Genomic DNA, 16,667 nt, shown 5'->3' with positions numbered 1-16,667 from the left:
AGTCACAAGTACACACAGATGATTACCTCAGAATACAAAAATATAGTCATTATTTTATTTCCCATTAAACTACTTTTCGGGGGTTTTTTTTCTCTATTTCCTATCCCACCAACATCTAAAGAGACTTTGGGAAGGCAGACAAGCTAATGCTCTCTCAAATTGTCATGTATCAAAGGAAGCCCAAAACATGAAGTAACCATGGGTTGTGAATGATTTCTGCGAAACACGCCAGTATTTGTAATGGGTAACAAATACTTTCTTTTCCTGGAAGTTTGTTTTTTCTTCTGCTGTTTACTTTGGTATACTAAGATAGATTCTGCATTATAAATGCACAAGGCAAGAATGCAATTTTTATAGCTGCACAATCTAGCTGCAATATTTTTCACAGAAACAGTGAGTTTTAAAGCTGTAGATTTGCCTATCAGAATGGTTTTGACACAAAAATGTAAATGACAGTAAACCACTCACAATTCCTGTCATGTAATTTCAGAGCGCATTAACTATTTCATTCTCTGCCACAATTAAAGGCAAATTTATTGATACAAAGGACAGCATGTCCATGGGGAAAAAAAAAAAGAAATGTGTAACTTCTAAAATGTTTTTCTAGAAAAAAACCATTAAACAATTTACACAGAAACATCTAATTTGCACAAAGTAATAAAATATGTCCAATGTGCTTCATTAAAACCTTTCTAGAGCTTGGAACACTGTTTTAAAAAACCAAAACAAATATATACACAAGAAAAACCAGCTAGGACACAAATAAACAATGCAAGCTGTGCTACAGAGGCCCTAATGCCCGCACAAAGTCAACAATACAACAACACGGCATAAGATTAAATGTCTGTTTGCAGAGCCACATCACTTTTTGTACCATGCATGGTGTATGGGGCAATCAGTGCAGCCTTATTGTCTTCAGTACCACTGGATTTTATGCCAAGCAACAACCAGAAGGTACACTGTACAGGTACATGTAACTAAGCCTAGGCTTCCACACAACAAGATTGGGTCACAAAGGGCATCGCTGTGTTGTTGTACTGTTCAAACATGGGAATTTTTGTACTGGAAACTGCTACACCTTTTTTTTTTTTTTTTTAAATCAATTCAACTCCAGGAATATTCAGCAAAGAGAAATAAAATGTACTTAAAATAATATTAGCACATAAGAATATGTACAGCTCATCCAATATACATGATAATTGCTTCACAGTGTAAGGAAATGGAAAAAAAAAATCAACTTCCTTACTGAACTCGGTCACAGAATTTAGTTGAAATGAGCCTTAAAGAGTTTGATGAAACGTCAAGTTCGGTAACCATGACGACTGCTCGATGTTGAGCCAGCATCCATTGCTCTACAAACTGGTACCAATTATTGACACTTTCCCAAAATATGCAGTTTTCACCACAATTAACATGCCCAAATTTTTTTTTTTTTATTGTCTACACTTGTCATGCTGAACACTTTAATCTGCTACTGTAATTTTTCAATCTTTTCTCTATTTGCAAGGTATTTATTCAACCATACTCTAAACGCATTACTCTGTGTTGACCGATAAAATTATACTTTTTGTGAAGATGGACACTGGCCAATCCAACCAATGTAGTCTCCAAAATCAACTTCAAAATGTGTTTAAATTGCGCTGAAAGTTGCTCTTTCATATAGGAAAAGATGAAGGAATTAGGGTAACTGCAAATATTCTTCCCATAATCATGCCAAAAGCACTTCATCTACTATCCACAATATGTTTCCAATTTTCTCAACATATGTCGGCCACAACTTCTCTGCACACAGACTAATCATCTAAAACGTTTGAAATGGACTACAAACGTGTTTCAAAATTCAAAATTCCAAAAGTACATGTACTATCAAATTGATGTGTCTGTTGTTTCGGCTACAGAGACTGAAGGAAATCCCTGAAGCTTTATACATGTGATCCTCTCTATTGAGGTACATCTGAGAAAACTGAGATCATGGAATTGTGGACAACTGCGAAACATTCACACTGGACTGTGTAAACAAACAACTACATGTGTACTCTAAAATCTTCAGCTTAGCACACTGCCTATGAGAACAAATGTGTAAACGAGAGTGCGCTCCAAAATTGTCCGCTTTGCACTCAATGTCTACGCCAGCATACGCAATAACATATACAGCTACACTGCAAAATCTGATCTTTAGTGCAGTGTCTATACCAAAACTGCACCAAAACTCACATTACCTCTTATCATAAACAGTGGCCGTTTCACAATTTAGAACTAGGAAATACTCAGAATTTCGTAGTTTTAACATACAGTGCTTCAGAAACATGATTCTGACATTAGATTCACTAAATTAGTTTGACACTAATGACACACATTAGTTCAACAACACTTGGCTATAATGAACAGGCGGATTTTGTTAAAAAGCCTGTTTTTTCAGGTCATGCTTTAACAGCATCATGAGAGGCAGCTAACAGGGTATTGGGTATTTTATTTTAAATGCATATCGATAGACAGTTTGGCATTTATCTCATAACCAGTATGTACACATATATCAACAGTTCTGAGAGAGTGGATATCACAATACAAAAAATAAAATAAAAAAAAATAAAAAAACACAGAAGAAAACAAATTTAAATGGAATAAATGTGACAGCACTGAGAAAAAAAAAAGAAGAAAAAAAAACAGGAACTATATGAAGATAAGTGACAGAGCATCAATGAGAGATAACGACGGAACACGTCTGATGGCCAAAACGTCAAGATGAACAAGATGGTTTTGTTCCACTACAAACCAACATTCTAATCCCTCCCCCCATCCCCATCCCTCTGAAGAACAAGCCACATGTCCAATGGTTGCCTGGAAAGGTACTGGTCACAGCACAGCCACTCCTCCTGTTGGCAAGGGGTCGGTGAGAAGCTTGTATTGCGTTGTTGCTGCTAATAAGGCAACTCATCTGTGCAAATATCACATGACAATTTGTGGAAATGTGGACGACTTTATGCATCAGTTTCATGGTTCTTCTGTTTTTCCAGGTGAGCTTCGTGTAATTCCATCTCTTCATGCTTCTTTCTCTTGAAAAATCCAAGCTGGAGAAAAAAAACAAAAACAACAACAGAACATTACTAGACATTAGGGGTTCTTCTTCGTCCAGTAGTGAGTGAGCTAGTGCATCACAATGACTGAAGAGCCTCTCACCAATGCGGTCGCTGTGAACTCACAGCTTGTAAATACATGAATAAATTAACACATATTCGTGAGATGTCAAAATGTCAAATTCAATCTATCGACTTGCGGCTTAGTTTAGTTTTCTCATCTGATTGGTGTTTTATGGGACACACCCGAGAACACCCTAGTGCGCTAACCAAATAAGCCCCGGGGGACACCCCCCCACCCCCCAAACATAAGAACTCCATGAAGTAATCCGCACAGTTTTGCTACAGACAATGATTTTAGTGGCAAAGTTTATCGTGGCCCAGGTGGTTAGCATGCTACCCTGGCGCAATAGCCCAGGAGCCTTTCACCAATGCAGTCGCTGTGAGTCCAGCTCATGCTGGCTTAGTCTCCTTCAATAAGCGGGAAGGTCTGCAGCTACCTGTAGATGGTTGAGGAATTCCTCTCGGGCTGTGCCCGGTTTTCTCCTCACATAAAGCTGGCCACTGTCGCATGAGTGAAATATTCTTGATTTCTCACCCACACAAAAGAATCAAAATCCGGATATGCAATGAAGTATCCTTCTGCCAGCCACTTAGAAAGAGACTTCCAATCAAGGGAGACAACTTTACCTTCCAGAGTAACAGGATCAAAAGGCCCAACAGAATGATTCCTCCCAGCACTGCCACCAGGATGATCCACCATTTCAGCTCGCCAGTCGGCTCAGCAATCTGGACATCAGGAATGGCCACTGTTTGTGCCTAGATAAAACAAACAATTACACAGCTTGCACACAACTTTTATCAATTACTAGCCAAAGGGTAACTGGTAACTTGTGTAAAGAGGGCATCCATTAATTCTAAATTCTACATACTCATGACAAACAGTGACACATAAGACGATTTCTTTCTCTGGCAGCCCAGCTGGTTATGTGCGCTTGCCCTCGTAACTGAAGTATGTTCTCAGTTTGTATTGTCAAACCAAATAGCCCGTCACGTCCATAAAACAAATCACTTAGAATTTGTAATGCACACATATTAAATTAACTTTCATCAGTCAACACAGAATAGTGTCTTCAGAAGAATTGAAGAATTACAGTAGTATAACTCTGCTGTTTCATACTTACATAGTCTACATCATTGTCTCTTGTGGCTTGTTCAATGTTCAGTTTGGGGTCTATAGATATTTCACCCTTTGAACGAATCCGCACTTCATCCACGTTTGTGTAATCCTACACAGGAAAAGAGGCCAAGTATTTACAAAACAATGTTTTACTACAATGTTAAGGGGAGAAAAAGCCATGAAGCTTAGGCCAAACCAATTTAAATTTCTGTTTTATGGGCAGATTAAATGCCTTCTCAATTTTCAACTTTGTTTTAATTCCATTTTTGGATTTGTAAGTGTCTATTTTGGTATCGTCATACTACTGATCACCTTACATGTGTGTAACCCACAGGAAAAAGGCAGAAAAATTCTGAAATGGCACACTGTAAAAATCAACCTAGAAGTTCTGCTTCGAACATTTATGCTTAAGAGGGTACACCAGAGATTTTGTGCAACAAGCCGAAAATCAGCACAAAGCAAATTTAATTTTTGCTATTATTACAGAATAGGCCAAACAACAGCATTACAACTTTTTAACACAGACTTTAGAATCATTTTAACACTTTAAACAGTACAGGTCTGAGTCTCATATTGACGGACATGCAATAATTCCTGCTATCTCTGGTATAACCTCTTTAACCCTGGCCATCTGTTCCCCCTTTACCTGAAGGAATGAACTCTCCCAGAGGCGGGCCTTGACGGTGATTGTGACATCCTCCTCTCTGCCAAGAGCTCCGATATTACACGTTATACGACGGCAACGTGCAGACTCATGATCACAATCCTGCGAGACAGAAGAAAGGTTACACATATCAGAATCTAAAGAAACTCAGTCTTGCATTCAAAACTGTTGTTGTGGAAACCATTCTAGTACAGAAATGTGCACTGTTACATCTACATGTAACATATCTATCTACAGCATAGGTACTCCAATTTCATCTGTAAATCAGCCTCCTTCTGTCATTGTTTTTGAACACAAGCATAATTTGTTACCAGTTCATCCTGTTTTGCCAGTGGTTAAACGAGGAGAGTTACAATTCCGGAGAGTTACACAAGTAGGGCACTTTCATGTCACTGAGGTTAAATGAGGTTCAATTCCTGCAGTTCATGATGTGGCCATTTCCTGTTTGTGAAAATTGTTAAACGACAATTTCAGTTCATTTTTTTCACTAAAGTATAAAGTCCTGTCAAGTCGTAACAGCAACAGATAAAAGCTCCTCATACCAGGGTGACAATTTTCTTGCTCTTCTCATTGCCCGATTGTCGCTTTGAAATCCCAGGCTCCTCGGAGGCACTTCGTCTCTTCCGGGTGGTTGGCTCTTCGCTGTCGAGAACAGCTGGTGGAGCATCTTCTCGTGTCTGGACAGAGAAATGATAATGCTCTATAAATCTTCTCAATGTAGGAAACATTAGATAATGACATATTTGCACAATTTAATGTCACATGCTGTGTAGGAGGACTCTTTAGACAACTCCGCCACAATGGCCTTGGAACTGTGTCACAGACTGACCTGACCACATCAGGTATATATCATAGAGGACCTATAATACAGCCCACCCACCATATTTCACGTTTTACCTGATTCTGGGAGTTCTACTGACCTTAGAAACATGCTCTGAGATGTGTTGAGAAAATATGATGACATATCACTGGGAAAGAATGCAAGTTTCAATACCAAAGGTACTACTTGGTTACAAAATGGATGTGACAGCACAGCATTTCCTGCCCACACAAGACCGTTCCAGGCACACCATTCTCTGCTGTTATGCCACGGTGCACTACCTCTTTGCTTTACAACTATACAGAAACTATGACATATTGCACAGAAGAAGAAAAAAGTAACCCGTTAACAAATACATGTATTTTTACAGGATACATGATTTGGAATACAAGTTACTTAACATATTATGGTTTTAAGGGAAATATACGTTATGCTAAAAAATTTAAAAACGCGGGACTAGCTCAGTGCCTCAAGTTTCGACTCTCCTCCAAACCAAGCTGTTTTCACAGCTATCACCGCTGACAGCACCACAACATAATTACTGACCGCTCAGACCTTAGAAAAATTAGTTTTTAAGGCCATTTTTACCTACCTAGAAGCTTATTTTGTACTTCTACATGTAAATGTTATATGACAAATTCTATACAGAATATTAACACACAAAAACCATTCATATATCCTTTATAGACAACACTAACTTGCAGATGTCTGTATACTTACCTGGTTGGTTTTGGTTAGAGAGTTGACAGTAACATATGTGGGACCACCTTCTGAGACTGGCTATATGACGTCAGGAAAGCAGCAAAACAGCAGATCAGCAAGCGGTTAGTCAAGGGTTAATTAAGCACTACTGTCAAAAAAATGACCATAAACTTCATACATGACTAACTTGCCCATTTTACCTGATTCTAAGAGTTCTATTGATTTTTACAAAAGGTGTTTGGTGGTTTACTTGGAACAGGGAATGATATTCTACGGGGAAAATTGCAAGTTTCAGCTCCAAAAAGTAATATTTTGTGACATTTATTTGCTTCTAAAAATGCACTTTTGTGGACAAAATTTTGGGTCATTTAGGGTATACATACAAGTATATGTACAGTATACCGTACTTCATCTAAAGTTTAGCATTGTTGAAGTCACACATTTTGCTCAATTCTGGTTGATTTCTCCAACTTATGTAGCCAATTAAGAGTTTTCAGTCAAGTTTAAATAGTTTCACTTGAGTGTGGGCATGAAAATATGATTTTAAGGCTTTCACATGCTTCTGAGAGGGCATTTTGGCATAAAACACTTCAGGTGAAATACAGAAATATTCTGTTTAAAGACTGTAACCTTGTACATGCTGTAGACAAATGATACAGTCAAGACAGCAGATCAGATTCTTTAAAACGAATGGAAATGTTATCTAAATAACAGGAATATACAGCACTTCTTCTCAGAAACTTAAGTCAAAAAATATGTTTTGTTGACGTTTATTATTTACGTCCGAGGTTATTCATTTCTACTGCCATGAGCGAGAGAAGTGCCCAGATTTGTGAAAAATGTTAGGCAACCTTTGTAGACATCAAATTACCCATCACTCGACTCAACGTGTTCCAAAGGTTCAAAAGACACCGTTTTCCTTCAGAAACTTGAGTTCACAAAAACATTTAGCTCCTATATTTTCTCCATTGCTAGTATGCTTGAAATATCTTTTGGGAAACTTTTTTTCAGACGCCCATGTTATAGTAAATGTGATCCCACAATAGTTGCCTAACATTTTTTTAACTTCAGCGATAGAAGAGTTCTAACTTGAAACTCCCCAACAGCTTAACCAAGCGCCAGGAATGACTTATTGTTATCTATTTCTAAATGCAAGCAATTCATGAAAGCCAGCTAGTCAAAGACCATAACTGCATCAGACAATATTGTGCTATTTTCAGTGGACAGTGACTCTTGCGTGGGGGATGTGACTGGGTTATCTCCCTTGGATCAGGTATGAAAAAGAGACATGGCTGCAGTGATTCACTGGTACCACAGCCATCTGCGCTAAATTTGATGTGCCTTTGCAGGATAAATTTATCACATGCTTATTCAGTTAAATATATGGTTTCAGTTACACTAATATTGATGGTATAATAACATAATATAAGGGTTACAGACACCATATATTTCTGTATTCTTTGACAAATAATAGTACACACTGCTTTTCTACACACTCCATGCACTAAGGTTAATATCAATCTTAATATTAATGATAAAAAGCAAGCCAAATGCATGCATGTAAGCATGAAGAGTGTAGTTGACGTGTAGTTATCTTCCCTCATTGAGGTCGTCTTACAGGAAGGGTAATATTGATACATGGCGTTTAGATAAGCAGGACTATCATTTCAGAAAGTGGGTAAGGTGAAGAGGAATTGTTTTCTAGTCAGAGATTCTGCCTTATATGTGCAGAAAACCTCAGACTAACAAATGCAGTGCTTTTTGAGATACCACCCGACACTCAGGGTAGGACATCGACTGGGCCAGGTGGCGGATTCATGAAGCCTACTTAGTGTTAAGTAACCCTTAGCTAAGTGCACTTTGTATCTCTACAACATGCGTTGCCATGGCAGTTAAGGGCTACGATAACTAAGTATGCTTCATGAAACCAGCCCCAGTACTCAAATGTTATATCCATGAATGTTTAAAAAAAAAAAAAAAAAAAAAAAAAAAGCTGTTGTTTCTGGGAATGCATGCTATCATGCTATTCTCAGTACCTTTGCACCAATGGGGTTGATAATGGCCGCGTCTACATGACAGGTAACAGTGTCCTTAGCTATTCCTTTGGTGGCCTGCAAATAAAACCAAAAACAACTAATCAGTTGGCTGTTCCTTACAAGTAAACAAGTTATTCAGCTAAAAGTGTGTGGAAGCTGCTTGGAATCCGTGAATCTGCAAGCAGTTCTAGTTTTTTTTTTTTCCTTTGAGTTTTGTCTACAACTTTATCTACATACTTGTACATGAGATCACAAGCGGCCCAATGGGAAATCAAGCATTTACGTAGTAGAACAACTGCCATACAGACGTGCTACCACTGTTCTTACGCTTTCCAGATCATTGTACGCTTTTGCAAACAGCAAATCTCTTTTATGCCATCATTCAGGACTGAAATAAGCGATGACATCCCACAGATTCAACAAATCCCATGAGCAATACCAAATGGACTCTTCTTCTGCTTTATTGTTACTGGTCAAGAATATTTCACTCCTCGCCAAAAGTTTTGTTTCTTCTTCAAGTGACGCATTTTGATTGATTCTGATTATTTATCCACCTTATAAAACCACTTTTCCTGGAAAGTCTGATTAATGTCTTATTAGAAAAGGTTAAGTGTTGGCATCAAAAGTATCATCTTAAGGCTTTTATGTGTTTTTCTGAAAGAACAGTTTTCCAGGCAAAATGGTATGGCATCCTTCGTGTTCAAAGTAGCAGCTGTCTCTCTTCTTACCGTGGGGACCTCCATCAAGTAGAGCAGGTGCTTGCCGGAGTTATAGTCACTCTCCATCTCATACGGCCACAGGATGTACAAGGTAGAGTAGGGAACGTCACTGGGACCATTGTTCACCACCTACACAGAGGACACAGATTTCATGGTTAGTGTTTACACCAGATGTACAGGGCAGAGTAAGGGACATCAATGGGACCATTGTTCACCACCTACACAGAGGACATAGATATCATGGATAATTCCCCATTATAAAGGCTGACGCTTTCCTTACTGTCAATCTTTACCCATTCGACCTACAAAGCACTGTTTTCACAGAAATTTATGCAGACAATTATTATGAAAATGACCCTAAAATGATTTGTTTGTGTCACTAAAGTTGCAAGCTTCATAAAACTTTGCAAATTACTTCTGTACACCCCACAGTTTTTTTCAGAATGTCTCAGAATGAGGTGGCCGAAAAGGTTGCAGAGATTAGGGTATATCCAGGTAATCACGTGTGGCTGGAGGACTAACCAGGTAGTCATGCATGACGGCAGGTCCGATCTCGTCTTCGTACTCAATGTCCGTTTCTCCGCGTATTGATCCGGAATAAACAACCTGCTCCGGAAGAGCTGAGCTGTAAAGGGCAACAATCACACAAAGGTCAATACAACGAAACACAGTGATTGGTGGCATATCTTTGCTGATCAACTCCAAAACTGTCAAAACAGAGTCATGGACTTGGCCAATTAGTCTCTTGGGAAATACTTTTAAAAGAACATGTTTGAACATTTTCACTTCTTCCCTATTAATATCATATTGGGCCCACCCTAGAATTCAAATGCAATTTATTTTTCAAGTAGGCATCACTTAATAGACCGCTTAAAACCATGCATAAATATACATTCATTTTTTTTTTTAGATTTTTGTAAAGAGAGGTAAATGCGTTTGAACATTTGGATTCTTAGGTGGGCTTTATGGACCATACTATCAGAGGTTTGGAACTCTGACATCAAAGGAAGTTTAATCACGACACTGAATGTTGGAATAACTCTTTTTACCATGACTAAAAGAATACTGAAATAATATTCATAAAAATTTCTTCCTTCTGGTCAACATCAGGAAAAAAAGGTGATGTGACGTCAGAGTTCCTAGATACCGTTGGTATGGCTCATAAAGCCCACCATAGAATTCAAATATCTGAATGCCTTTCAACACTCTTCTAAGAAAATTTTTAAAAAAATAAACAAAAGCATTTTTATGTACAGTTTTCAGTTGTCTGTATCATGAAATGCACTTATTTCCATTAAAGAAAGTTTATAAACAAAATGTTTTCCAACTTGTATCTAATGGTTATATTTATTAATATTTTTCCATGTAAAAATGGCTTTCTTACTTTGCTGTTCAAATGAAACATTAAATTTGAAATTATTTTATTTATTTTTTCTGAAATATTACGAACAAAACAAAAAAAGAAATTATAAAACCCAAACATTCTTGAAAGACTTTAGAACAGTTTTAATTCATGCCACAGACAGATAAAAAAAAAATAGCTTTAGATGGATCTGAACCCATGACACAATGGCCAAGAGAGCAATGCCTGTCTACCCCACCAGAAATTAGTCAGCTGCATCCTTTGGTAAATCTGTCACAAATAATACAGAGTAAATGTGTAAATGTAGCTTTCCACACATTTACTTGTTTAAGCTTTTAAGGTGCACATATGAAAAAAGTCTTAAGACAAATGCTAGTACAACTACAAAAACTGCTTACCCTGTGACAAACATGTCCATCCTGGCAGTGACCTTGACCTCCTGTCTGTAATAATTGTTCTGGGTGTCCATTTCATCACTCGTTCTGGAAAAACAAAATGACAAAGGTAGATTATTTTACACTTACAGTTGGACTTTCAGTGGGATAAGCTTAAGGGCTTTCTTCAGGATAAAACAGAATTGCATGTCAACGCATACTCCTACGTTGAGATTTATTTATTTACTTGATTGTTGCCCAAGGGCAAACTCAAGAATTTTAACTTATATGACAGCCAAGCAGGTTTATGGGTGGGATAAACCACTGACCACTGTCCAGTTACTGACAAACTTTCCCACATGGGACGCACAGATATGCACACCATACTGGTGGACATGGTCTTTAATGAACGTTTGAAGACTGCAGAAATGGCCACATCGGCGTAGTCAACACAAGCGTCTCTTCATCAAGGTAGCAAAAGCAGTGGGATTTGGGGAATTTATAAATTCTCTGTCTAAGACCAGTTTTCAAATAAGGCATTTAAACAACTCAAAAAACAGTTGCACAATCAGCAAGACTACATACCAAAACATCACAGCATGCCTTAGGATAATGATGAAGTGACACAGTTGGTAAAAAACCAAACCACCTGAGTTGAACTACTAAAGATACTGTGTTTTACTGGTACATGGGCTAACCAGCCACACATGTACAGCATTCAGCCACCATTTCTCTAAAATATGACCTCCCACTCCCCCCCAACCCCAGCCCCACTGATCGGCAAAAATCAACCACATTTAACCATACTGGATTTACAACATTCTGAAATCTACACCTGTTATCAATTACATTATCACCAGTTCATTCAACAATAACATAAACCTCCTTCTTGCTCCCCCCCCCCCTCCAAAAAAAACCCTGCTTATCTACACACTTCTGTACACACTATATCCTTAGTCCCCGAAAGATGATATGGTCAACCATGTTACAAAACTACCCAACAAATATGTGAAAACATCTATTACAAAGCTACGGAGTATTCTTCCCCTTATCAAGGTACAGTTTCTATATTTAACCATCTTCTAACAGTTTCCCTCACAATAATACTTGACGCCTTTGTATAAGTGAAACATTATTCAGCACATCGTGAAACTCCAATCAAATAAATTGATCTTTTACTACCTGCACAAATATGGACAAAAACAAAAATACACTGCTTACATTACTTAGCAATTTGAACAACATCCATGTAATGCCCACCCCTCTAAGTTACACCCCATCCACTATCTATTTACAACTACCCTCTACCATCATACATTTCCCCCCTACACCTCAGGGGAAATAGCGCCTTCAACAGTGGACACTCCCACCCCCATCTCTGGCCTCAAGGAACGTCCTCTCCCCGAGTCCTATCCCCTGGTCTCTACACCATCACACTTGGTCATCTCAAGTGTAGATAACATATATGACCCTGAACATCAGAGGTCACATTCCTATAGACTGTTTCAAAGATACAAGCTTCACACAATTTACACTGACCAGGAGCTTATAGTATAACTGATATTTCCATTGAGCTGGGCATACTGCAAAGGCAAAAACTGTCCAACATGCATATGTATATGACACTTCAAAATTGTGATAAAATATTTATTTGTCCCTGTCAGATGATGTTTTTAAGATTTTTATTTTGGGATATCTAGGCTACTGCATTCTGCATATTGTTACATACAGCTTTGCACCTTAAAACACCAGTGTGATGAGCAGCTTACTCTGTCACAGACCATAACCAAGGTCAAAGATCAGATTCAGTGAGATAAGCATTGGTCTACTGTTGAAGTGTCATTAAAATTGTACAGACAAGTCGTTATCACATTTCACCCAGGCCAGGTGTGTCTCTGGCTAGTGAGTATCACTCTTACCTGGTGACACCCCCTACAAAGATCCTTGCTCAGTGTAACAGAACACTCACCAATACAAAGGTCAACTGTAAATACCAGTGACATTGTAAACCAACTCTCGTATTATATTGGACAATGGGGGAGTTTCAAGTTCGAACTCTTTATTTATTGGTACATGTAAAAAGTCCTACTGTACTCTGAGACTTGTTAGAAATGTAAAGGCAGCCAGTTGTGAAAAAGGGGTTTAGAATAGTCGAATGATGGAGAAATTTGAGGAGCTGACCATCTGTGAACTTTGTTTCAGAAAGAAAGAAGTATCCACAAGTGGATGAGCATTGTTATGCTTGCGCACTGGCAGTGGAAAACTGATGACGGAAAATTTAGTTCTTGGTTAGAATGATTTAAAAGAATTTCTGAAAGACTAACACCATACATTAAACCGAAGTAAAATATCTGACACGATGTGCAATTTTGGTCGCAAAGTGGAAGTCTTCTTGTAAAGTAGTGATTTACGAGTGAGTCCATGCGAGATTTGTAATGGATCACCACGGCTGCTACAACTAGCTCATTCTTCATCTCCCATAACAAGTTAAAAGATGGACAAACATCTTTTGTTTCTTCCGTAGAAGTTTTTCCTTGTTGTGGGAGTTATTTGCCTGTCAAAAAATTATCTGCCACTCAGTAGTTTAGCAGACAAAATTACACTTTGATGCTGACGTGCCGTGCAAGTCCAGTCTATTCCTTATCAGTTTTAAGTTTTATTTTTTTACCTACAATATTTAGCAGTTTGAAATTCAAATCTGGTTATTATTAGAAGTAATATTGCAATGTCTCAAAAACTGGTAAAGGCAGAAAAACCAAACTTTGGAATCCTAATGAGGGACTGCTGTCTGTCTATGTTGGGGCGATGTCCTAGGTGGGAGGCAGGCGATATTACATGTGCTTTATTCACAAGAAAGTCGTGTAGGTTTGCAAAGTTTATGCGAAGATTTGTCAAGTTTGCTATAAAATACCTGCGGTAAGGTTCTATATGGCATGACATAAATGTATATCAAAATCAGTATGGCGACTGTCGATACCAATCAACGACTTCGAATGCATATTTATTCCCTTAATTAAATCGTTAAATATAATTGATAAATTAATTTTGTTTTGCTGAAGTAGGTTACATAAACTTTCCACTTTTCACCACTAGTTCACATAGCTGAATACACTGGTACTGACCCTTCCCTTGCAAACAACTAGCTAGGATTAGTCAGTAGACGGAACTATATTCACACGTTCAATGATAATCCTACGCCCCTCAGCAGATCTCTGACATAGCTCAGTAGAGAATTTGTCATGTATCAGTAGAGCGTTATTCAGTATCTCGGAGCGCCATACAAGCGGTAAGCAATTGACTTTTAGCCTGAGCTGTACCATACAGTAAAACTTATTTTACCTTTTTTGACAAAAATTCAAATATGACCAACGCTATGAGAATACACGTACTTGCATACAAATTAGAGAACAAATGTTTTAACGCTAGCAGGAAAAAATGTGAACACTGGCAACTTTTATGCACAGTTGTTGGTACAAATATCTCCAAAGGAGACAAGCGATCACTCAAATGATAATGCTTATCCCGAAATTCCTAGTAAATCCATTGATGATGTGATTTCCGAACACTTGTACTCATTGACGGAAAATATACATCAAATAGAGCGGTTATTAAGAAATATAAAATATGTCCCCAACACAAAAACGAAAATTTATTATTTATAATTATTGCCTAAAATTCTTCCTTTTCACACATCCTTTTAAACCCATTGCAGCTTCCTCATGGTTTCAAATGGACCTGGGAGCAGACTTCCTGTGAAACTTTACTCACGTGTTGACAAAGGCGAAGATGACAAAGTTCCCATGAGTTGTCTCCACCTTCTCTGTCTTGAAAAGCATCGTGAAGTCGATAGAGGCATCCTGAAGGAACGGATTCCCAATGTTCGGGCACTCGACAATTGTTGTATTATAATACGCACAGGTCACTGGGGTGTTCTGGAAAGCAAAAAATATTAAATGTTACTGACTAATGATTTTCTATTCGCATTTATTGATCTCACTGGTCTGTTGTGTCAGATATTTGGAGATCTGAATCAGTCTGTGTTGTAGTTTTTTTGCAAATTTGACACAGACAGGCAACTGACTTGCTTTAACATGATTCACAGACTTACTAAGCATGTCAGAAAAAAAATATTTGTGGATGTTTAGGTCTGTTTCCATCCCTCTTCCAAAATCACTCAAGTTAGACTATTTGTTGATTTTTCCTTTTAGGCCAGTCAAGCCAGCACGACCTGGATTTGAACCTGTGATTTCACTTACACAATGGCAACTAGTATTATGATGAAGGATTGATTTATTTATTTGATTGGTGTTTTACATCATACTCAAGGATATTTTGCTCTTACAACAGCAGCCAGCATTATAACGGGCGGAAAAATGGATGAGTGAAACCAGAGTGCCCCAAGGTAAACCACTGCCCTTTTATGATTAAACTTACCTCTGGGTCGTGCATTCCCAGGAACTCAACGGTCTCAGGTATGGTGATGAAGAACTTTGTCTCGTAGGCTGGTTCCTGAGGGTTTCTGATGGACACACGGATATTCATGTCCTCTTGACTTCCCACGCTAAGGATCGGAAGTCGAGCACCCTGAGTGTCCCTAAATGGGTGGAGAAATTTAACATTATTTTAAAAAACTATTTCAGTCACTGTAGTGCTTCTTATCATACAGAAGTGGACACTTTTTAAAGCATTCACATTTACATCTATCATTTATGGGCTGATTAATTCTGCTTTGTGTCCTAAATATTATTGTATTGGGTGCTTTATTTATCTATTTTATACTCAAGGATTTTCTCTCTTATATGATAGTGGCCGTTTTTTGGAGTGGAGGAAATTATTGTGCCTCACATAAACCATCGATTTTTGACAAGTTACTGACAAACTTTCCCACGTGTGATGCACAGATATGCACATCATATTGGTGGGAGATAAGACGCCTTCAAGGAAGCCAAATCAACCGCATATTCACATCAACGCCACATGACCATTAAGAGCAGGGAATCAACAAACTACCTGGCCACGACCGGATTTGAACCTGCACCTCATGTCCTTAGTGAATGAAAGGCAAGCATCTTAACCACTCAGCCACGATGGATGTATCGTGCCATACTTAAAAATATTTTAGTCTCACTCTGGCTGCTAGTTTTATGGGTTGAGGAAACTGGACAGAACCTAAGGAAACTGGACAGAACCTAAGGAAACTATCACACCTCATTACACACCAGACAAATCTTGAGCAAATACAAGTTGCAAAGTTTTCCTTACATGATGCTTTACTTCCTTAACAAGAGCTCTTTGTTTTTACAGGTCCACCTCAGACTATAAGGTAACTGTAGCGGAACCAAGTACAAGTTATCCTGCTTTACACTTTTGAAAGCACAGAAACATTGTTACATGTGAGTGTATACCATTGCTCTGTGGATAAAAGACCTTGACATTTACATTTACAGAATCAAAACACCAAGGTCCATAATCACCAACAGAATCATTGTCACGCATGTACAATTGCAGTGTAGATAAATGACCTTGACACTTACTGAGTTAACAGAATCAAAACATCAAGGTCAAGGTCACTGTTACAGATTTCATCCGTGCCACACTCCTTCACCAAGTCCACCTGGAAATAGCAAAGGTGATATTCTTTTAATTTTCTCCTCCAACATTTTTTTTCACACTTTAACCAACTACACAATACACGTACACAAAAATTTGATGATCAAAATATAAAAATGATGCCA

General features: G+C 38.2%; 1 protein-coding gene across 1 annotated transcript in view; it reads right to left on the bottom strand.

The window, feature by feature from the left end:
• Window positions 1-2,614: 2,614 nt before the first annotated feature.
• LOC135478239 (integrin alpha-PS1-like) overlaps window positions 2,615-16,667 on the bottom strand; it is a 59,451-nt gene continuing 45,398 nt past the window's right edge. Inside the window, exons 14-25 of the mRNA XM_064758511.1 lie at window positions 16,467-16,546; window positions 15,367-15,526; window positions 14,701-14,864; window positions 10,957-11,040; window positions 9,718-9,820; window positions 9,205-9,324; window positions 8,477-8,551; window positions 5,461-5,595; window positions 4,901-5,020; window positions 4,259-4,363; window positions 3,765-3,893; window positions 2,615-3,068 (exon numbers count right to left, since the gene is read on the bottom strand). Coding sequence (XP_064614581.1) covers window positions 2,979-3,068; window positions 3,765-3,893; window positions 4,259-4,363; window positions 4,901-5,020; window positions 5,461-5,595; window positions 8,477-8,551; window positions 9,205-9,324; window positions 9,718-9,820; window positions 10,957-11,040; window positions 14,701-14,864; window positions 15,367-15,526; window positions 16,467-16,546 — 1,365 coding nt within the window. The 3' untranslated portion in view covers window positions 2,615-2,978. The remainder of the gene's footprint in view (window positions 3,069-3,764; window positions 3,894-4,258; window positions 4,364-4,900; window positions 5,021-5,460; window positions 5,596-8,476; window positions 8,552-9,204; window positions 9,325-9,717; window positions 9,821-10,956; window positions 11,041-14,700; window positions 14,865-15,366; window positions 15,527-16,466; window positions 16,547-16,667) is intronic.

This window comes from Liolophura sinensis, chromosome 11 (assembly GCF_032854445.1).
Source record: "Liolophura sinensis isolate JHLJ2023 chromosome 11, CUHK_Ljap_v2, whole genome shotgun sequence".
In the NCBI taxonomy this organism is placed as follows: domain Eukaryota; kingdom Metazoa; phylum Mollusca; class Polyplacophora; order Chitonida; family Chitonidae; genus Liolophura; species Liolophura sinensis.
Note: the sequence above shows the minus strand (reverse complement) of the source record. Positions and strands in the feature narration are given on the sequence as shown.